Below are 21,710 nucleotides of genomic sequence, written 5' to 3' on the forward strand. Positions count from 1 at the left end.
CAGAAGTAATTCTGTAGTATAGCCCTTTCACTGAACTGGGCTGCTGTTGACTGGGATGTCCTCTGGCTGTGCCATGAAATTCCTGCCCTATGGAGTAAAGCGTGTGAGTTAGCAGCCTCTGCACTGACGCTGCATGCCACTGCTCTTCCGTCTGTTCCATTCTTGGTGGGAGCTAGGCACTAAAGTGAGAGTGACAAGATTGCCTGTTTCAGGAGCATCTCATTATCTCTGTGCTGTTTCCTTCCTAGGTGGAGCAGGCTGGAGAAAGCAAACAGGAACTAGAAGGGGAGGGAGATGTAACCAGGTCACTAGGGTGGGTCTGGGGACCTGAAGAAAGAGAGAGAGATGGAAAAGAGTAAGGAAAAGGAGGAGGAGTGGCAGACAAAGATGGGGAGGAAGAGCCAGACAGAAAGGCAGTCCCTGGCTATTGAGTGCAATATAATGACAGTGAATAAGGGGAAATGAACCCACCCCACTGAGCTCACAACCCTGGAGCACGTGCATTTTTTTTCAGATATAGCTTGAGTATCTTGTGCCTAGTGTTACGCATTTAGCGAATGACCAGCGTCTGCAGCTATGGACTGTTGGCTACACATGGTTAGCAAGAGAGGATTTTTCCTGTGTCCAGTGAAATGTTGTCTAGAGCAGTGCTACTTAAAGTGGTGGTCTGCGGACCGGTGCCAGTCCGCGAGCCATTGGCTGCCGGTCTGCGCGCACATTGGAAAAAAAAAAAAAAATGCTGGTCTAGAGCAGTGGATCTCAACCAGGGGTATGTGTACCCCTGGGGGTAAGCAGAGGTCTTCCAAGGGGTGCATCAACTCATCTAGATATTTGCCTGGTTTTACAACTGGCAACAAGCACTAGCGAAGTCAGTGCAAACTAAAATGTCATACAGACAATGACTTGTTTATTCTGCTTTAGATACTATACGCTGAAGGGTAAGTACAATATTTATATTCCAATTGATTTAATTTACAATTATATAGTGAAAATGAGACCGCAATTTTTCAGTACTAGTGGCTGTGAGACTTTTGTATTTTATGTCTGATTTTTGTAAAGCAAGTTTGTTTTTAAGTGAGGTGAAACTTGGGGATATGCAAGACAAATCAGACTCCTGCAAGGGGCACAATAGTCTGGAAAGGTTGAGAGCCACTGGTCTAGAGTAGCGGGGAGGAGCCCCTGATGAAGGTGGCTGACATGTCATGTTAGTGTGTGATGGAGTTGGTCTCTCAGTGGTTACTGCTGGGTGTCTCTGAGGTGCCACCCGCAGAGAGGCCTTCGCTGGGCACTGTGAGCTGCACATGCAGAGATCTCAGGGCCGTGGGGAAGTCATTTGCTGCTTACTGCACTGTGAATAGCCAGTCTGTTCCTAGGCACGTCACCGGCATGCTGGGGGCCCCATCCCTTCATGTGGTTTCAGAGTTCCCTGGGTCAAACTGTCTGGAACCGAGGATTGTCTAGAGGATTGTCTTAGATTTCACAAGAAATAGGGAGATCATACTGCTCAGAGAGCCCGGGCCACAGCCAGCCTGAGGGATAGCAAAGGGCTTTTGTATATCATGTGTTCATGGCACTCTGTCACTAGCCACTAAGCCTGAAGGTGAGCAGCTGCACCCGTTCCTCACACATACATTGGCACTTGTTGCAGTTCATCAACTGAATGAAGCTTAAAATAGAAAACAAACACAACCAGGAGCCCAACCCCCTCAGCAGCTGCTCCCTGTACAATAATTTAGCATCTCAGTTGTAGAGGTGGGGAACCCAGAAGGGGCTGAGACCTCTGTGCTGTCAGCTCCAATGTATTCCAGAGCCCTCCGTGTCCTAGCAGCCCTTCCGCTGGGGTCAAATGGCAGATAAGGAGGGGCAGTTGTCTCACTAAGGGCCTGATCCTGCAAAGTGCTGAGGACTCATATCAAGGTGTTGAACAGTAGGCGCTTCAAGGGGAGCCGTGCACCTCCCAATATCAGGCCTGTCGTCTTGCTCTCATGAGCAGGGGCTGTGTGTGTTGTGTTGTGTTCATGCACAGTCTGATAGTGAATGGGAGTGATAGCAGGGGCTGGGTGACGGCAGATGGGAGAGCTGGTGTACATGAGGCAAGCTCTCTGCTAAATTTTGGTCCCCGCTGTGAAAACCGTCGAAGAATCCTGTAGCTCAGAGATTTTCATCTGCTGTCATAAAACCATTGTGGAGTGTTGCTCTGTGTGATTAAACTGCTGCTACATCCTTCCCCAGAGGTGTGTGCATTTCGGTGCTGTGTGAGATGTCTGTACCCTAAGTATAAAGTTAATAGAGTGCTTGCGTTCCCTGGGGTGGCAAGAGCAGTGTATAGAAATGTCAGTTGATGCTCAATTATTTTCAGACTCTGCTACCCTAGGGCCCTTATTCTGGCTGAAGTTCCCCCACAGGCTGCTTCTGACTCTGTTTAACTGGATGCTGTGTGTGTGGCAGATTATTTTTACCAGAGATTTTCCCTAGCAATAAACCACAGAAAGCTTGGTGTCTCCCTGAAACCACAGAAAGCACACCCTCCCACCTGTAAGACCACAGGGTCACAAGCACACCAGCTTTCCTGCACCACATCAGACGGTTGTCTCATCTAATCTGGTGTCCAGTCTCTGGTAATGGCCAGTGCCTAGTACTTGAAAGGAAAAGAAATCTTCCCCCAGTGCGCCTGGCCAATTGTGCAGCACTGCGTGTGGGATGGGGAAGTCATGGAGGAGGGAGCTGCAATGGCCCAGGCCGGGAAGGGACATGGGTAGGGATCTCAGCAAATGGGAAATGAGGCAGCATCATACATGGGAAAATTAAATCCTGCAGTGCTTAGAGAGTGGAGGAGTAGGAGATTTCTATGGAAACCAAAGCTGAAGGAAAGCTATGGTATGTGAACTGAGCAGGAGTCCTAATGCGCTCCCTGGACGAGCTCCCAGGCCTGTGCCCCTGGTCCCCTCAGCATCGTGATGGCAAGGACACAGCAGATCCCAGAAGGTCTCTGTTATGCAGTGAGGGCTATTAATAGCGCTCATACTTTCCCTGTTTTCCTGAGCTGAGGAGGCTGGCAGATCTTGACAGAGGAAAAACCCCATCTAGCAAACCAGAAAGGGCCTTTTACACACCCTGCCAGCCTTGGCATCCTGTTACCCTTCTAGCAGACTGCTGATTTACTATTGCCGTAGCTATTCAAAACATTCATGCCATGCTCTTGGCTTTGTGCAGTCAGGGATGGGGAAGTTCTTGTGGCCTCCTGTCTGCCCCTCCCCTCTGTTTGAAACAAATTCTTGCCAAATCACTAACAATGCAGGGAGGAGGCTACAGGAACCCACCCACTGCCCAAGGGCAAGAGCATATTCTGAATGCTGCTGGTCTAAGCCTCTGGAGCGCTGCCCTCCCAGCAGACTTGGTGGTGGGAGATGGTGTGCCAGGACTGGCAGGGTATGTAAGGTAGAATGCCACTTTGGGATCTCATTCGGTTCTGGGCAGCTCAGTACCAGGAACAGATGGAGAAAGTGGAGGAGCTCAAACAAGCAGTGCTAGAGGGACATCTAAAGGGTGAGCAAAGTAGCAGTCTGCAATCAGAGAAAGGTGTAAAGGGATCATTCCGTGTGATGTGCAGGGATGTAACTAGGGATAATTGGGGAAACCAGGAAACTGAGGCTAAATCTCAGGAAGCACTTCTGGAAAGAGAGATGTGCAAAGCCCTGGAAAATGTGCAGGAGGGGCCAATCATGCCTGGGCTCCAGGAGATGGAGTGACTGATTCTCCAGGCACTTTCCATCTCTGTTTATACCCTTTTTGAAAACATCATCGATATATTGTGTTACGCGAATGACTTGCTCTTGTGGACACTGGCCTCGTCTAAAGACAGCTTGAACAAAGGGCAGTTGTACTTCAGTAACCTCGTTGGTGCACATCAGAGTCACAAGCTTATTGAAAGAGTATGTGACACAGAGGAAAGAGATGGGTTGGTAGCTCTTGGGATCTTCCAGTGGTTTTCCTGGTTTTGAAATAGCTACGACCTTTGCCCTGCATGAGATTTGTGAGATGCAGTTATCCTGGAAACATCAGTTGAGGAGGCGAAGCAGTCAGCTTTTGGGCCTAGGTGAAGTAGGAACTCTACAGATATAATTCAGACCTTTATAAGCTTCATGGCCTAGTCCAGTTCTTTGTTTGGAAAAGGAGCCATCTGGTTTGAATCCACACTAGGAGCCTGCTACCTCTCTGAAAGCTCAATTTTGACTGCATGGCTGAAGACTTATCCAAGTTCTGTGTATGTCCACTAGCTGGGATGCATTTGTGGTGACTGGAAACGCCTTTTTTGCAAAGGGTAGAATAGTCTCCAGAAAGTCTTTTGATGGTTTGCCAGGCTAGCCGGCTAGAGTGAGAACAGTCTATCTTAGTTGACTCCCTATCTGTCCATCGATCACATCTGGTTTGATCCAGCAGTTGAATGAATTCCTGTTTGTCACCAGCTGATTTGAATTCCTGGTAGAGCTTAATTGCCTCTGACCACCACCTAGGGATATACTGTCGGCAATAGCCTCTAGGGATCAATTTATTAGCAGCTACCCAAATTAATTTGCAGAGAATTTGGTAAGTGTCATTTACTGGTTGGACATGTTAAGTCCAACTCAGCCAGTTTGCTGACAGATGTATCTAGTTCTGTTTGAAAGCTCCACTGAGCTTTCAGAAAATTCCACTGAGCCTTGGTAAGCCATTTGTTGTTGTTAGCCACAGGTCTGTGGTGATCAAAGATGGCTGATGCAGAAACTTTGGAAAAGCTTTAAACACCTTCCGCTTTATGGCCACTGGCAGCATTTGCCTAGAAGATTGATGTTGAGTGAAGAACCTGTGGCCCATCTGCTACTGTGAAAGCTTGCCATTTGCTTTGGTCACAGAGAAGCTGTAGATCAGCAACTGGCTACCTTGCCACTGGACCGACGACAACACTCTCCACCTGTGTTGTTGTTAGGGTATCCCCAATTGTAACTCTGCAGTAGGGTCAGCAACCAAGGTTAATGGTTAGGATTCCTGACATCTTTCCTTATTATCTTCCTGCTAGTGCCCAGGCATTCTTGTGTGCTCCTCCACTGGCTCTCCTGACCTACAGTGCTGTCCCTGCAGGGTTGGTGCCCAAGGCTGCATGTAGGGGGCCTCTGAATCTGCAGCCGCTTCTCTTTGTGCAAACTAAACCTGGGCAGGAAACTCCCAAGGGTGGGACCGTGGAGGTGTGTTGCCTGGGGGAAAAGGCTCTTTCCAAGGTTACTTTATTCATGGTCTCTTCCAGCTATAGGAGCCAGAGGACCGTGCCTCCATGACTTTGCCAGCCTGTTTATTATGCTGGGGCCCCATCTGCCTCTTGTCAGAGTTATATGGTCCCCATTAGGAAAGCTCATCATGACCCTGATTGCAGTTCATTAGCAGATCAAAGCTACCACATTGTGAGTACAGAGGGATTATAAAGCTGCTTGTGACAAGAGCCAAGGCCCTCAAGTATGCAACATTATTTCTCTTCCCTCACCCCCGGTGAATGCCAAATTGCCTCTGCAAGGCCCTTTTATGCAACATATCACGAGTGATGTTCACTCTGAAATAATCACAGGCACTGAACGTTCCTTCCCATCTTAACATCAAATGATATTTTAAAAAGCTTCCAAATCACAGCAAGAGCATAGAAATCTGAAAGGCTAAGACAAATGGCTGTTGTGGGGTCTCTCACAGCTCTGTGCATGCCCCTTGATCCCAACATGCAGTCATCCTCCAGGTCTGGGCTCTGCACACAGCTCTGCCCCTCAAACCTGGGCTGTGGCACCCCCTTGCTCGTCCTCCCCTCCTACAGCACTGCCAAAGCACATTAGTCCTGGCCCTCAGAGATATGTCTACATATTTTGGAGCAAGCCTCCCAGCCCAGGCTGATAGATTCGGGCTAGCAGGGCTCGCACGAGTAGTCTAAAACTAGCTGGGCAGCTGGTGCTTTGAAATAGCCGTTTTGGCTGGGGCTTGGGCTCTAAAGCCTAGTGACAGGGTTGGGCTTCAGAGCCTGAGCTCCAGCCCGAGTCGCGACTCCAAAGCACTGACTACACGGCTAGTTTTAGAGCACAAGCCTGACTAGCCGGAGTCTGTCAACCCGGGCTGGGGGGACTCACCCCTGCACACTCAAAAAAATGCTGTGTAGACAAACCCAAGTAGGCCCTAAAAGATCCCATGATGTGGTTTGGAAGATTTCTTTTGTTCTGCCAACCTGCTCTAAAATTCCCTGCAGTTTCCACTGGACATGGGTTTATTTCTTCTTCCCTCTTAGATCTAAGATGTTGTGTAGCATTGCTGTGCAGCTGTTAAATAGCTGCCATGTGTGTCCCAGCCCGACAGTAAGTAACGCGATTCTTGTGTGAACTGGATGTAGCATTTTGGGACCCTTCCAGATAGAAGGAGCCGTAGTAAAGTACCGTCCAAAACCATTTAGCTCAGAGTTCAGATTGCTCAAGTGTATTTGCTCTCAAGAATGTAAACCTGAAAAAGGAAGGAAATGGTGTTGAGACAAGTCATTCCCACCCACCACAATAGCAGCATCCAGGCATTTAGTGTACCACCAGCATGACCCTGAGTGTGACCATGCACCAGTGCGCGAGCAACTCTGTAAGGCTGCTCAAGTTGCTCTAGATGACTTGGTGGTTAAAGTTCCGTTGGCCAGCTTGCGTTAGCCTTGTCACTGTTGCTCACTGTGGTGGAGCTGCATGATGCTAGTGCAATGGTAGGAGAATATCGGAAAATCTGTCATCTAGACAAAGCCCTTCATGTTCACTTTCGATTTAGCAGGACTGTAGCCCACAAGACACCCATGCTAGAACTTCAAAGACCTCTGCAGTGCACAATCATGCCTCCCACCTTCCAGCACTATGCTACTGTAGTGTAATGATACTTAGTTTAAAATTACAGTTCTGGGATTTTTACGTACCATATGCCAGGCAGAGGGGGAAGGAGGAATTAATCATATGCTCACTACCTTACTTATCAGGACTGTGGTAACTACAGCAGCATTAAACTCATGAGTCACACGATGAAGATCTTGGAGAAAGTTATTGGTAAGAGACAATGAAGAAAAGTAAAGGTCAGTGACAATCAGTTTGGATTTGTGACAGGCAAGTCACCAGTGGATGCTATCTTTGCATTAAGATTGCTGTGGAAAAATATAGAAAAAAGAAGAAAACGTTGCACCTGGTATTCGTGGATCATAAGAAGGCTTATGACCGTGTTTCGAGAGAGGTTGTCTGGTGGTATGAGAATGAAGCAGATACCCGACGACTATATCAGACTTGTCCAGGGCATTTATGAGGGTGGTGTAACCACAGTTAAAAGGCCACGTGGAGAAACTGTACAGTTTCTAGTAAGAACAGGAATATGTCAAGGCTCATTACTGACCCCCTTTTTGTTTGCCTTGGTGCTTGATGCGCTTACAGAAAACATCCAGGTGCATGTTTTTGCAGACAATGTGCTCGTACGTGGAAGAAGATGGAGATGCGTACTTAAAAGAAATGGCATGAAAATCAGCAGAAATAAAACTGTGTATGTGTCTGTAGATTTGATTAGACGTGAAAGGAAGACAATGAGACTGTAAGTCTCTGGGGCCAGCCACTATCAAAGGCACAGAGGTTCAAGTGCGTAGGTTGGATAGTACAGAGTAATAGTGAACTCAACAATGAATTCATAAGCAGAACAGGAAAGGTATGGACTAACTGGAGAGAAGTGAGCGGAGTGGTTTATGATAGGAGAGTGCCTATCAAATTAAAAAGTAAGCCCTGGTCTACACTGGGGGGTGGAGTGGGGGGGAATCTATCTAAGTTACACAACTTCAGCTAAGTGAATAACGTAGCTGAAGTCGACGTACTTAGATCAACTTACCTGGTGTCTTCACCGCAGTGAGTCAACTGCTACCGCTCCCCCATCGACTCCGCCTGCGCCTCTTGCGGTGGTGGAGTACAGGAGTCAACAGGAGAGCTCTCAGGGATCGATTTATCGCATCTAGAGTAGATGCGATAAATGGACCCCCGCTGGATCGATAGCTGCCTGCCGATCCGGCACGTAGTGTAGACATACCCTTAAATCTACAAGACCGTAATTAGGCCTTCACTTTTGTATGGCTCTGAATGCTGGGGACTGAGGAAGAGAAAGGGGCACATATTGAATGTAGTGAAAATTAAATTATTAAGGTGCATTCTTGGAGTTATACGGGTGGACCATGTTTGGAATGAACAAATTAAGGGAAGTGTGAAAGTGGTACCACTTATAGAGATGCTGAGGGAGTTGAGGCTTAGGTATGGGCATGTGAAAAGAAGATTGGAAGAATATATAGGAAACAGGGTGTTAAACTTAGAAGTGGAGGGTAAGAGAAGGGTTAGAAAACCTAAACCTAAGTAGCTGCATGTCATACAAAAGGATTTCATTAGCTGTAGCCTTGCCAAGAAACTTCAAGACAGTGGAATGGAGAAGGAGGACTCCAAGAGCCAACCCTGTATAGCTGAGATTAAGGCTAGAAGAAATAGATGGAGGCTGAGGACACATGGCTGGAAACTGTGACGGTTGGAAAGGCAGAACAGAATTGCTAGCTGAAGAATGGGAGTGTGGATCTGGCCAAATAACATCGCCTCCATTTAAAAATGTGCCCATCAGGCAGAGTGTTTTAACCAGTGCTGAAGCCTTCTCCATCTGCTGTTCAAAGCTTTTCTCCTGCAGCTGCAGTAGCTTGGCAACCTGACAGTACTGGGCAGAGAGAGCTTGAGAGTCATTTAAAGCTCTCTCCAGCAGAAGAGTGAGGTTTTGAGCAGATAACGATTATTTTCCCAGCACTGCTCCAAGTCTCTTAGCCAGTCTCTATTCTCTTCAAGTCCTAGGCAGGCACCTTCTGCCCTACATTTATTGTTAGTTTCTACTTGTAAACTCTGAGTGCTTAGATCTGATATGTCTAGAATTTTGTAATGTCTGAAATGTCAGCACTTAGAATTTACGAGTAGAAAACTTGATGGGGGTGGCAGGAGAGGGAGGAAATGGAGTAGTGGGCGAAGAGGGGCGTCTTCCCAAGATCTCCCTGGGGGGAGCTGTCTTCATGCACCCTTGGGATGTGCACAGACTGTTCTCCTGCAGACTATGGGAAATACTGGAGCAGGGAGCTCCCAGATACCTGCCCTGAAAGCATCCTGTGCCATGCTCAGCATGTTACCTCATCCTCAAGTGAGAATGTAGGCGAATGTCAGTTTGGTTTAAAGGGAATCGCCTCTCAGCAGAGCCAAGTGCAACATTTACACCTGGCTTTAAAATATGTCAGTTCCATTTTTTACCTAAAGTTCTCTGCAGAGAAATGGTTCTAGGAACTGGCTGTAAACTCAGTGCTGACAGGGCATTTGCGTTTAAACAGTGTGATCCTTCAACTCCCTCCAGTGCTGGGAACCAGGAGATCAGTAGCAGCCTGGGCTAGTCACTGAGACATAGAAAGGGAGAACTAGAGCACAAGAGAGGGAGCCTCAGAAGCCAGCTCCCATGGTGATGGAAGCAGGATACAGAGGAAACTAGCAGCAGAGAGTAACCCTGCCCAGCTCAGCACGCTGGGAAAGGCATAGAAACCGTCTCAGTGGGGACAAGTGCATCAGGTACTTGGTTCCTAACCCAAGGGACGAGGGGTGTTTAGTGGCTGCATCTCTTTAAGGCCGTGCCTACACTGCAGGTGCTACAGCAGCACAGCTATGGTGCTGTACCTTTGTCGCTGTAGTGCCATAGTGTAGACACTTCCCAGAGCAACTGAAGGGGTCTTTCTGGCACTGTAGGTAATCCACCTCCCTGAGTGGCGGTGGCTAGGGCGACAGAAGTGTTCTTCCATTGACCTTAGAGCATCTGCACTGGGGGTGGCTTGGTATGGTTACAGTGCTCAGGGACAGGAATTTTTCGCAGCTACGTGGAGAAAACTTTTAAGCGTAGACCGGGGCAAAGCACTTGTCTGCAGAGTGGCACTGTGACTCTCACTGAGGTGCTCCATCATTGCACAACTGCCCACAGGTGTCCTTTTAACCAGCAAGTGGTGGACTGAGTTTGCACCCGGGCCCAGACTCCCCAGGGATGTCCGTGACTCTGCTCGGTTAGGTCTGAGGTTGGAGTCCTGTACTCAAGAGGGTGCTGTGGGTCTCACTCTGTGGAAAGCTGCTGCAGGAGCATACACTGTTCTGCTGTTACTAACCAGGAGACTTGGTTGGAGTTAGGGGTCCCCTTGTGCAGACTCCTTCCTGCTTGCGTCCTTTTCCAGCACCATCAGACATGCACTTTTTTTAGTAGTCAAGACGAGCGGGGGCTTAGAATCCATTCACTGTTCAGCGGAAGGGCTGGGATCTGCAGTCCTGACCCCTTCCCAGAACTGGACCATGGTGCTGGAGCTGTGCCTCTTTGGTTTGGTCCGGTCCCAGCTCTGCTCCCTCCCCGGGCAGAATGGATGGCACTCATCTCTGCAGGGACCCTGTAACCCAGATGGAGGCCAGATCATACCCAAGCTCAGGGGGCGGGGGCGGTGGGTGAAATTGAAGCATCCTTGAGGGGCTCTGTGTATTGGCAGGTAGGGAGCAATGTTGTACACCCCTCAGTGGGGCTGAGTATGGTGCCTCCACAGCATTCCCACCCCCAGCTGCCTTGGAAGGCAGAGGCTGGCTGCAAATCCATGCTGGTGTCTCCTGCATGGAGAGAACTGCTCCTAGCTGTCCTCAGGTGCAGGGTTGGGACTCGTCTCCGATCTGCGAGTTGGTCCATTATGGGAAGTCCCCAAATCCAGGTGTTCTGCCTCATCACTCATGACCAACTCCTGAGCCACCAGACAAGCCCTTCAGGCTTCACACCATCCCACTTCTCCTTTTTGCCTTGCACAGGGGTTTCCTTGCCCTGCATCGGCCTCTAATGTTGTAGTATCCAGTATAGGTCTCCTGGCAGCAGTACCGCATGTTAGCCTTCCCCTGTGTCCCCCTCCCCTTCTCTTTCTCTCTGATGTCCCTCGCACCAGTGCCCTTTGAGTCCCCCCAGAGCTCCCTCATAGCATCCTTCTTCCCTGCAAAGAGTTGTAGACCTTGTAGGTGGTTTGATGAGAGCCCCTCCCCCTTTAATTGCTGGTTTCTGTGTTAACAGCCACTGTTCGGGGCACCCCCAGTCACTATGGATACCTTTTTTAAAAGGCACTTCAGGAGGAAGGTGTCGTCGTTGGGTTTCCAGCATGCCAGCGTTGTGTCAGTGCCCACTGGCAAAGCCAGGCGGCGCTCCATGGTGGGCATGCCCTCGGCCTCCCTGGCACAGTGCCGCCGCAGGTCCAGTACCCAGCTGCAGAGCGTTTCCTGCCTGGGCTCCCCAGACAAGGGCAGCCTGAGCCCCCGGCGACGCTCCAGCACCACCCCGCCCCACCTCAGCCCCAGGTTTGCTGTCCAGAAGAAGCGTGGGGGCCAGGTGCGCACCATTGATACCCAACTCATGGGCCCCTCCATGCTGCTGGCCAGCCTCATCCAAGTGAGCGAGGCAGAGGAAGGGAGGCGGATGGCCTGTGCCGAAGGCTCTGGATCCGAGTCGCCCTGGGAGGAGCTAAAGGAGGGCTGTGGCAGGGAGGAGACTGTCGCCTCAGGAGCCAGGTTGGATCGGCGTGAGCTGCAGGCCAAGCTTCCCCCAAGGAGCAGGCGCCCTGCCCTGCACCCTATCAGCATGAGGTCTCTCCTGCAAGCTCAAGGCTGCCTGCGCCACCACTCCACCCACCTCCTGCCTGCAGAGTTTGTGTACAGCAAGGCAGCCTGCGGGCTGCAGGGGTATTACCGACGCCTCAGCCAGCCATGGCTCTCAGGGGAGAGCCCCAGGCCAGGCGCTCTGCTTCCACCATGCAGAGCACGGCTGGCTGCCAAAAGATGGAAGGTTCCTCCTAGAGCCAGGCGGCCATCAGAAGCCATATATGAATGCTTGGGAATGGAGCCTGCCTATGGCAACTATGCCAGTGCCTTCCCTAAAGCCTGGAGCCCCCAGCTGCTGTATGTATGGTGTTCCCAAGTGGCAGGGGAGAGGGGAGATTCGAGGGATAGTCCAGGCCATGGCTGGGGCAGTATTGAAGGGAGCAGAGATTGGCACAGGGTATCTAGCTTGTCTGGCTTGGGGTAGGGAAGGTGAGGGCATGGCTGATGCATTGGCATGGAGTCCCAAACCCCTCTGGATCAGGGCAAGTGGAGGGGGTGGGGAGAGGGAGCTGGAGGGTCTGCATAGGGCCTCAGGGTAGGATGAGGGAAGGGACTAGCACAGGACCCTCTGCCAGGCCTAGCTGCAGCTCCCACCCATGTGCTCGGTATGTTTGTGGACTAGGAGAGGCCAGGGAGTCAGTGTCTCCATTTCCTTCACCGCTGATCAAAGGCCACTCAGCCTCTTGTCCATCTGTGTGTGTCTGACTGGCTGCTGAGTTTGCTTTCAGGCTGTTGGCAGTACCCCTGTGCTTGCTGGCTTCTCCCAGCTGCTGGCGCCAGGTGCAGGCGTGAATAAGGGATCATGAGAGGGGTTTTGGAAGAGAGGGGATGTTTCTGGGATGGGGGAAGGATGTGTCCAGTTTCTCCAGTTGGCTTGCTCTGCCCGGCTCCACTGGCTGCTGGGCTCAGAGGCTGCACAACTCCTTGCCTGGGCAGCTACTGGAAATGGCACTGCCATGGTGGGAGGGGTCAAAATCTTTGCTGAGGTGGTCGGTCCCAGGCCAATGGCTGTTGACCTGGAGACAGCGAGAGCCTCTTGTGAGCAGGGGCCGGGAGCTGCTTCCCCCACTTCTCACCGCACTCCGCCCCACTTCTGCTGGCTCTTGATTCTCTGTCCATTTGTGACATTCAAGTGAGAGGGGGCATCTCTGGGATGTCTCAGTGTCTTCAGAAAGAGTCCCCACCCTTGTGACCTTCACCCGTCTTTGGGAAGAGGGGCTACTCCCACCAGGTCAAGTCTGAAGCTTTTTGTATGTAATGTGACGCTCCTGAGTGGGGCATCAACCCTCGGGGCCTCTGGATCTAAAAACATGAGCATCTACTGTCTGGGCAAAACCCAGCTCTGTAGCTCAAGGGCTCTAGCAGACTCCCAAGCCGCTCTGTGGCCCAGCCACCGCTAGAGGGGCATACTGTGTAGATGTGGCTTGTGAGACCCTACATCTCACCACTGCAGGGAACCCTTCACTGGCTCATCCTCATGGCGTATGCTGGGAGGGTGGGTATTGCCCAGCCTGTCGTTATAGTGAATTCAGCCTCGGCCCAAGTTTCTGGCTTTGAGTGATACTAACGAATGATGCTCTGCCACCCCTTACCATTCTCTTCCTTCTGAAGGGCTCATGATGCCTTGCGTGTATCTATGTTCCTGCCTGTTTTTATAGCCACCCCTCCGTCTTTCTTCCAGGAAAGCCATTGCCAAGTCCGGCCTCCAGCACATGGTAGCCCAGCCGAACCCCACACTAGCCCTGAGGAGTGAATCAGAGAGGCAGATCCGCAGCACTGTGGACTGGAGTGTAGGTTGACTTTAATTTTCCTTGGCGCTTGGGAGGGGACTCTCTGATGTTACAGCGGCTGCACTCGAGTTGTCGCCATTCCCAGGAGGAGGGCTATAAGGCTATACCAGGTGGCTCCAGTTTTGACACGTGTAGCCTTGTGACTAGCAGCTGGTGCTTTCTGATGTTGCTGGGTAAAGCGCCTTGATGCTGGGGAAAATGGACAGTGCATTCACTCTCATTCCCCACTGGTACTACACAGCCATCCATTCTGCACCTGGGAATGGAGACTCGGGGAGTGGTGGGAGGCACTGCTCTTCTTGTCGGAGATGCACAAGCACCTCTGCTCCACCTCCTGTTCTGCACAGGCAAAGCTGACCATTGTGAGCTGCATCTTCAGAGGCCTCGTCCTGGCGTAGGGTGGGGACAATCCCTCTCTACAACTGTGGGGAGACCTAGCTGAGATAGTGCCTTCTGCTCTGGGCCCCTCGTCCCCAGAGGCCTTGTGTTTGGAAGCTGAGAAAGGATGGTTCTCACCTGGAACACTGTGAAGGGCAGAAACAGTCAGGGGGCTGAAGGGATTGACCTGTGAGGAGAGAGGTGTCCAGTTGAGCTCAGCAATGAGTGAGTGGGGACGTGACAGTCTGCCAATAACGGAGTGAGGGGTGCAGACCTCTGGATGGGACACTGGGTCGGAGCATGTGACGGGAAGTAAGGGGAAAATATAAGCTGAATCTCAGGAAGACTCCCTAGCAATGGGGTGAATTTGCCCAGGAGAATCCTTTCCCGGACAGCCCCATTGTTTACAGCTAGATGGGATAGTATCCTACAGGCTGTACTTTTCCATTTCTGACAGATCTGGGCCACGGTGGGAGCTTTGGGCAGGTTTCCTGGATGTGCCATCGCTCTGGAGAGTGGGGCCTCTGTGCAGCCTGCGATCACAGGGGTGCCCCATAGGCGCCCTCCAGCTGACTGTAATATAGCACAGTGTATTTGTGGGTCTGGGATATTCATCATGTTGGAGGTGACTGCTGGGATCCAAGGTTAGGCAGCGTGGGGACTCTTGTGGCCCATTGGAGAAGTGCAGCGTATCTCTTGTGCCTTCCAGGAAACTGCAATCTACGGGGAGCACATCTGGTTTGAGACCAGCGGCTCTGGGGATTTCTGCTATGTGGGGGAACAGAACTGTGTGGCCAAGATGCTGGTAAGTCAGGCACAGTGACCCCGTTGTCAGCTCGGCTTGGTCAATATACAAGACTGCAGTGCCACCTAGTGGAAAAACCTGGGTATCCCTTTCTGCACTAAGTAGCCTGGGGGCATTTCTCAAATGCAGCCATCATGGTCTTTTCTTGCAGCCACAGCCTGATGGGGAGGGGGGTGGGTAGCAGCCCCTCCCCTAGGGCTGCCATCAGTGGTTGGGCCTTTCCCCCCTTCTGGGGAGACACAAGCTGGAGGAGTAGACAGCCAATGTGAGTTACCCACTTTCCCCAGGGGTGGTGGGGTCAGGCTTCAGCCATGGGGTGGCTGGTGGAGTGCTCCACCCATGTGGCTTCGGGCTCCATCCCTGGTCCCCATCCCCTGGGCTTGAGGCTTCAGTCTCCGTTCCCTGAGTGCGCGGTGGCAGGCTCTAGTCCCAAGTTTAGCCCTCGTCATCACCTCTGGCCCCTGCTGCTTCCGTACTCATCTTCCTATCCAGGGCTTAATTTGTCCCTAGGCTTGCTGGGGCTGAGTAAGTCTGCTGTGAGAAGTGATATTTGTATGTTTGTTAATATCACTTTTCATAGCAGACTTCCTAGCTAGCCAGTCGTCCCCCACCCACCCCCCCCAAGCAACCAGAAATCTAAAAGAAAAAAGACAAGAACAGGCGAAGCACCTTATTTGTTTGTTCTGTTTATAAAGAATAGAGACAACAATACATTATTTTTATTATTGAGTCTGCAAAAAAACCCTACATAAATAAATTTACGATGATTTGGACGTGTGTATTTGCATATTTATTGGTTTTTCCTAAAGTTGAGCAAGTATTTTAGGAAAAATTGTCAGAACAGCCACCAGCAAGAGTTGGTGGCTGCACTCTGAGCCCACCAAAAAATTTGTTGAGAACCCCAGTGGAAGTTTTCAGGCATTCTGGAGTCCAACAAAGAAGGGGTTAACACTTGTGGGGCCAGTGAGGGAGATGGAAAATATTCTGCTCCAGACTCTGCCTGCTACTAATGCTGCTTTGAATCTGGAAAGTTGCTGCATCTGAGCTGGCAGCAGGCGCCAAGGCCTCTGGGTATCTCTGTGGCTGGGATCCAGCTGGCTGAGTTGATACAGAGTTTCTGTGAGGGGGTGTCGTGACCCCAGATGCCCCAAGAGAGAAGTTAATTCCAGAACTTTCCAGGAAGGATCTTTCAGTAAAAGGAAGGACCAAGAAATGGAAGCCCAAGCCCTGCAGTTACGTGACTGCAGGCTGGGTCGCTCACAGGGGCAACGTCCTCTGAGATGCTGCAGCCATCCCCCTCTAAGTGCAGGTTGCGTCCAGCTGTGAGATCTGGGGCCTGAGGACGGTGCCCATCCGATGGCTGTTCGTTGGTTTGGGTGAAATGAGCTTGGGTTCTCAGTCTGATGGGCAGCACCAAAACCGCCACAGATGGCAGTGATTGGCTGCCTGGTGCCAGTGTCAGAAGAGATTGAGGACTGATTGGCCAATGGAGACTGCCTTCACCTCTTTCCCCAGGGCAGAGCTGAGGCAGGCTGGGGGTGGGGCATTCAGATCAAGGGACAAGGTTTTTACCTGCGGTGATCTTAAGGGTATATTTGTTCCTTATGGCTTGCCATCCTGCAGAGTACTGAGCTGCTCGCTCTAAGGAGTGCCCTGCTGGGAGTGGAGGAGGAGTGAGTGGCGCTCCAAGGCTTCCTGAGTGTAAATAAATACTGATGTTAACATAAAGAAAAGGAGTACTTGTGGCACCTTAGAGACTAACCAATTTATTTGAGCATGAGCTTTTGTGAGCTACAGCTCACTTCATCAGATGCAGAGTATGATCTGATGCATCTGATGAAGTGAACTGTAGCTCACGAAAGCTCATGCTCAAATAAATTGGTTAGTCTCTAAGGTGCCACAAGTACTCCTTTTCTTTTTGCGAATACAGACTAACACGGCTGTTACTCTGAAACCTGATGTTAACATAGGGGCTTTTCCCTTTTTCAGCAGAAACCTCTGACCAGACGCAAGTGTGCAGCCTGCAAAATCGTAGTGCATACGCCCTGCATAGAACAGCTGGAGAAAGTGAGTAAAGCCCAACACAGGCCGCTCCTGGGCCTGACGAGCTGGTTACCCCTTACCTGGGCAACATTCAGCATGGGGCCAGCGCTGAGTCCCCTGTGCTTTGGTTAACCATTGTCATGACAGGCAGGTGCCTCCTGAGGGGACATTAGTGAGGAAACAGACTTTTAGCAGATCTCCTGGCATTTTAGCCCCAAGGGCTGGTGAATTGTTCCTTCGGTAGGGGGTTGGATGAGGATCCCAGATAAGCATCAAATGTCCCAGGAAGCTCCCAAGCCTGCCACATTGAACTCGACTCCAGTAGGTTTTAGCAGATGGTTTCACTGATGTTTCTCTTGTGTGTGTTAAATCTGCAGATAAATTTCCGCTGCAAACCTTCCTTCAGGGAGTCGGGATCAAGGAACGTTCGGGAGGTGAGAGACTCAGCTGGACTGCTTGCCGTGTTTGCCAGGAGGAAGTCCCGTTCCCTTCTGGTTTGGTGGCAGAGGGCTCAGGGTGCCGAGGAAGAGGCTTAGCTGGGTTTGTTATGAAAGCAGCAGAAAGTCTGGGCATTTTCAAGTGTGGCAGGAGCCCCTGAGTCTGTGCTACCTGTGAAACCTCTGAATGTGGTCACCCATCCTGTGGGGCATTTATTTGAAATGCACCTGCACGGGATTGGTGCTAGTGTGGGGTGAATCTCAAATCATTCATAGGAAGATCCGCTTCTGGTCAGTCAGCTGCTGATCTGCATTCTCAGAACCTCCTGGGCCTGCCAGGCTGGGCCAAAGACACCTCAAGGCCAACCTTTCCCAGGAGGAATTTCAGCCCATCTCGTGCTGGCCCTGAGAGAATGAAAGAACAGTTGAACTTTTGCAGGCCTCCTGGAAAGTTTTGTGTGGAGTCTGGGGAGAAGAGCTGGGTTTTTGCTCTATAGCCCAGCCCAGGTTAGCTGCACCTATTGCCACAGTACGTGAACTTGACCCTGGTTAACCCCTGTGTACCCCTTACCTGTGGGGACTCTGGTGTATGTCAGGTCTGATCCACTTCATTTCTCCCAGAGAGGGCAGGATTGCCCCTATACAGTCTGTACTGCATGGCTGTGTCCAGGCCAGGTTAAATGTGCACTGTAGCACTTTAAACCATTTCCCCTGCGGTGCCCCTTGCTGCCATCTCTCCGGTATGCCCTACAGTGCCTTCCAGGAAGGAGTAAATGGCTGCCTAGCACCGAGGTAATTCCCCCTCAGGAGCTCTCCTGCAAACCTCTGTGCTGCAGGGGTGTGACCAGCAACAGCACCCTGTGCCTTCCCTAGGGATGTGGAGCTCTCCATGGTGCTGAAAGGTGGGGGTGGAGGGAACTGGAGAGTATCTGCACAAACTAGTCCTAATGCAGACATGTCTAGAGGAGCTTTTGGTAGGACACAGGCCAGGGGTCTCCATGGGCCATACGCACACCTGGGATTCACCTGAACAGGTACTGCACTAGCTTTTAGATTAGAAGCACCCGAGGATCTCTCCTCTGCGGTCTCCATAGAGAACCTAATCCAATCTGTTTCCAAGGTGCCCATCAGTATGGTATCTGGGGTCTCTTATCCCTCAAACTTACCTTACCAGCTTTAACCAGGAAATAGGGGTTAGATCCCAGGCCCTGACTGTGCTATAAGGAAAGCACCCTCCAGAATTCATCATTCCAACTGCTGTACAGTAGGAAACAGAACCTAGAGAAAGAAGAATAAACAAACCTGTGGACACGTGGACAGCAGCTGTTCAGCAGCAAGGGGGGCAGAGAGTGCTCTTGGACTAAGCAGCAAACTCAGACTCCCCTGTGCTCCCCACCCTATGAGCCTTCCTCCTCCCCTCCGGATGGAGGTTTAAAATTGGGGAGAAGAGAAGAAACGCTGTGTTTAAACAGACGCACCTCTTCCCTTCCTCACCGCCCAGTACAAGCTGAGGGAAATGTACTGCTGCCTCCTCCCATCTCTCCCTAAAATTACTCCTCTGACTGGGGAGGATGGACATGCCATCCCCGTAGCCGTGAGGGACGGCACTGTGCTTGGCTGTCAGAACGAGCAGCCCCTGCCCCGCGGTGCTCCCAGGCTGAGGCACAGAGAAGATGGCTGTGTTTGAATGATCCTGCACCTGTTGCTGCCAGTGGGAGGAGGTGCCAGGTCAGGCAGGACGTGCTGGCTGGCTGATGGCACATGGATTTAGCTCCACTCATGATTAAGTTGGAGGGCTGGGAGAACCTGGTGAGCATAGGGAGTTCGGAGGAACTTAATCTCTCTCCTCAGTGACTGCTGTGGTCTGGAGCTCTGCAGTTTCAGCTCTTTGCCTTCAGCATCTGTGTTCAGGGCCGCAGGTGTCTCTGCTCTGACCATGAGGTGGGGCATCTGTTTTCCATTAGGCCTGTGGCAGAGAAATGGTTTGCCGTGGGGGGAAGCAGCGTGGATTCACAGCATTTCTTTTTCTGATTATTTGTCATAATTGTGACACTTTCTGGGGTACCCAGGGCTGTGAGGCACCTCGCTGTCATCTGTCCTCAGGGTGAGGAAATCTTGTCTGTGCCTGTGGTGTGTCAGCTCTCTGTCTCCACCAGCCTCTAGCAACACAAACACTCCCCTCCAAGCTTCTGCCGGCCTCATTTTCTCTCTGCAGGTTAGCAATAGGCACCCCAACCTCCCTGTCCTCCTAGCATCCACTGTAGAGTCCAGCCCCTGCTCCACTGGACGCTTACAGAATTACCAGGCCTGCTGTCCTAAGGCTGACTACACAGCTCTTCTAAATACACAACGCTTACATGTATTCCCAGTGAAAACAAGAATACAATTATTTTCAAAGAGCAGAGAGACAGGTGACAGTAAGAATATTGGAAATAAATGGTTATGTATAATACAAAATCACAATACGATTTTTAGAGACTAAACGTAATGAACAAGTTACCCTCTTGTCTAAAGCAGCTCGTCTCACCCACAGTTCTATCTAGCATTTTCAACCAAGCCTGGTTGGGGTTCCTTTCTCATGACGTGAACTTGCCCCTCCCCTCCCCACATGGGTTTCTCCTGGGGGTTGTTGAGAGCAGCACTGGGGGATAAGGCACCTAGCATCTCAGCCAGGTACCCTGTGGTCTGGACTCTCTCATCTCCTTGGCCTCTCCCAGAGCTGAGTGCTCGTGCTTCTGAACCTCTCCAGTGTCTGGGCTGAGATGTTCTCAGGGGCTTCTGCAGTGTCGTCTCGGTGCTAAAGAGACTGCAAAGGAGGATTCCATTTCATATGGGCCGGAGAAGAGGCCAGGCCACTGTGGGTCCCAGCCAAGGAGTGTGCTAACAGGATCATGTCCATACCTTTCTCTGGCGTTCTCTTTGAACCTGGCCCTTGTGTTTCCGTTTAGCCCATAGTTGTCCGGCATCACTGGGTGCACCGGAGACGCCAGGAAGGGAAGTGTCGGCAGTGTGGAAAGGTGAGAAGGGCTGAAGAAAATCCAAGGTTAGGTGGGGAAGGGGAAGGTGATAGGTGTGGGGAACACAGAGAGGAACCACGTAGAGCACAACCCCTGCTGGGAGGGAGCAGCCCCCTCACAGCCAGTGATCCTGTATTCTCTATATTGCCGCCTACTGGCAGCACAGATATCTCCGTCGATCCCTACGTTCATCCAGTCATAGAATTTCCACACAAACTGATCTCCTTTGCCCTTGGTTCCAGAGATGCTTGTCCCAAGCATGCTGAATTCTCTCATGCCAGGACTGGGGGTGGGGAACTGTCCGACTGAGACCTGAGCTGCACTGGCTGCAGAAGGACCCTAGTTGCTAACATCTTGCATAGCTGGGGAGCTGCTGTTCCCCTTCCTGTGGGCCCCTCGCTGCACTGCGGAGAGTTGTCAGGAGCTTCACGACCCGCCTCCTTCCCTCCGCAGGGTTTCCAGCAGAAGTTTGCCTTTCACAGCAAGGAGATTGTAGCCATCAGCTGTTCCTGGTGTAAGCAAGCGGTGAGTGCAGCCCTACCCTGAGTAAATGGCCTAATGACTTCTGATGGCCAAGTACGTTCTAGTGCAAACTGCGAGCTCCCCACAGCTGCTGCTCCTGCCCCATACCCTGCAGCACCTCTTACGGAGAGAGGCTGGGATTGGAGTACCTGGGAGTGCCTCTCACAGCCAGAATTCCTGCCCTTTCCCTGCAGTGCCTCCTGTTGGGAGCCGTCACATTGTTAGGCTCCTGCCACATTTCCTACAGCACCCCCTGCTGGGGGCAGGTGTGCTGTGTGTGTTCAGAGCTGGGCTCCCCAGGCCAGGCTTCAACAAGCGAGTGCTGCGTTCTCTCTCCCTCACAGTATCACAGTAAGGTGTCATGCTTCATGCTGCAATGCATCGAGGAGCCGTGCTCGTTGGGGGCTCATGCTGCTGTTGTCGTCCCTCCAACCTGGATTCTGCGGGTCCGGCGCCCCCAGGTGAGTTGCTCCCTCAGGCTTCGCTCCTGTTTAGTCAGCAACTCCTGCTCAACTGGCAGCTGGTGATGTGGTTTTTTTCCTTTTCTAGAATCCACTGAAGTCCAGTAAGAAAAAGAAGAGGACGTCGTTCAAGCGGAAATCCAGCAAAAAGGGGGCGGAGGTCAGTGAATGAGGCCTGCATTGACTGGGAATTGGTGGGCAGGGGCGTGGGAGTTGGAGAAGGAAGATCACTGGTCACAGGGTATGGTCTGAGACATGGAGCAGAGAAAAATGAGGTGGAGGGAAGGTGCTGGGTTATGAGGGTCATTTGCAATTGTAAGGTATCTCAGAGGGGTGTTTAAAAAGAGAACAGAAAGGCTGATATGTGGATCCCACTCCCACTGGAGCTGGGAGGGTAGATCCCAGTGCTAGGGCCCTTGGGGTAGTTGGAATGTTCGGTATTTTGTCTCCATTTCAGACCTTAGTGACTTTAAATTTCAGTTGCAGGCAAGAGCTTGCGTTTCCCATGTTTGTTGATGGTGTTGTGGTGTC

At 51.3% G+C, this 21,710-nt stretch overlaps 1 protein-coding gene across 9 annotated transcripts in view; it reads left to right on the top strand.

Annotated features, from left to right (window-relative positions):
• DGKZ (diacylglycerol kinase zeta) overlaps positions 1-21,710 on the top strand; it is an 88,029-nt gene that overhangs the window by 36,601 nt on the left and 29,718 nt on the right. For 6 of the 9 annotated variants that reach the window (XM_077818606.1, XM_077818609.1, XM_077818603.1 and 3 more), the window contains 8 exons: positions 13,408-13,516; positions 14,604-14,699; positions 16,689-16,766; positions 17,120-17,176; positions 20,128-20,196; positions 20,650-20,721; positions 21,063-21,179; positions 21,268-21,339. In XM_077818606.1, the coding sequence (XP_077674732.1) occupies positions 13,408-13,516; positions 14,604-14,699; positions 16,689-16,766; positions 17,120-17,176; positions 20,128-20,196; positions 20,650-20,721; positions 21,063-21,179; positions 21,268-21,339 (670 nt within the window). Of the gene's footprint in view, positions 1-11,005; positions 12,024-13,407; positions 13,517-14,603; positions 14,700-16,688; positions 16,767-17,119; positions 17,177-20,127; positions 20,197-20,649; positions 20,722-21,062; positions 21,180-21,267; positions 21,340-21,710 lie in introns of those variants that run through there. The other 3 variants (XM_077818605.1, XM_077818610.1, XM_077818611.1) reach the window with 2 other exon arrangements.

Source organism: Eretmochelys imbricata, chromosome 6, assembly GCF_965152235.1.
Source record: "Eretmochelys imbricata isolate rEreImb1 chromosome 6, rEreImb1.hap1, whole genome shotgun sequence".
In the NCBI taxonomy this organism is placed as follows: Eukaryota; Metazoa; Chordata; order Testudines; family Cheloniidae; genus Eretmochelys; species Eretmochelys imbricata.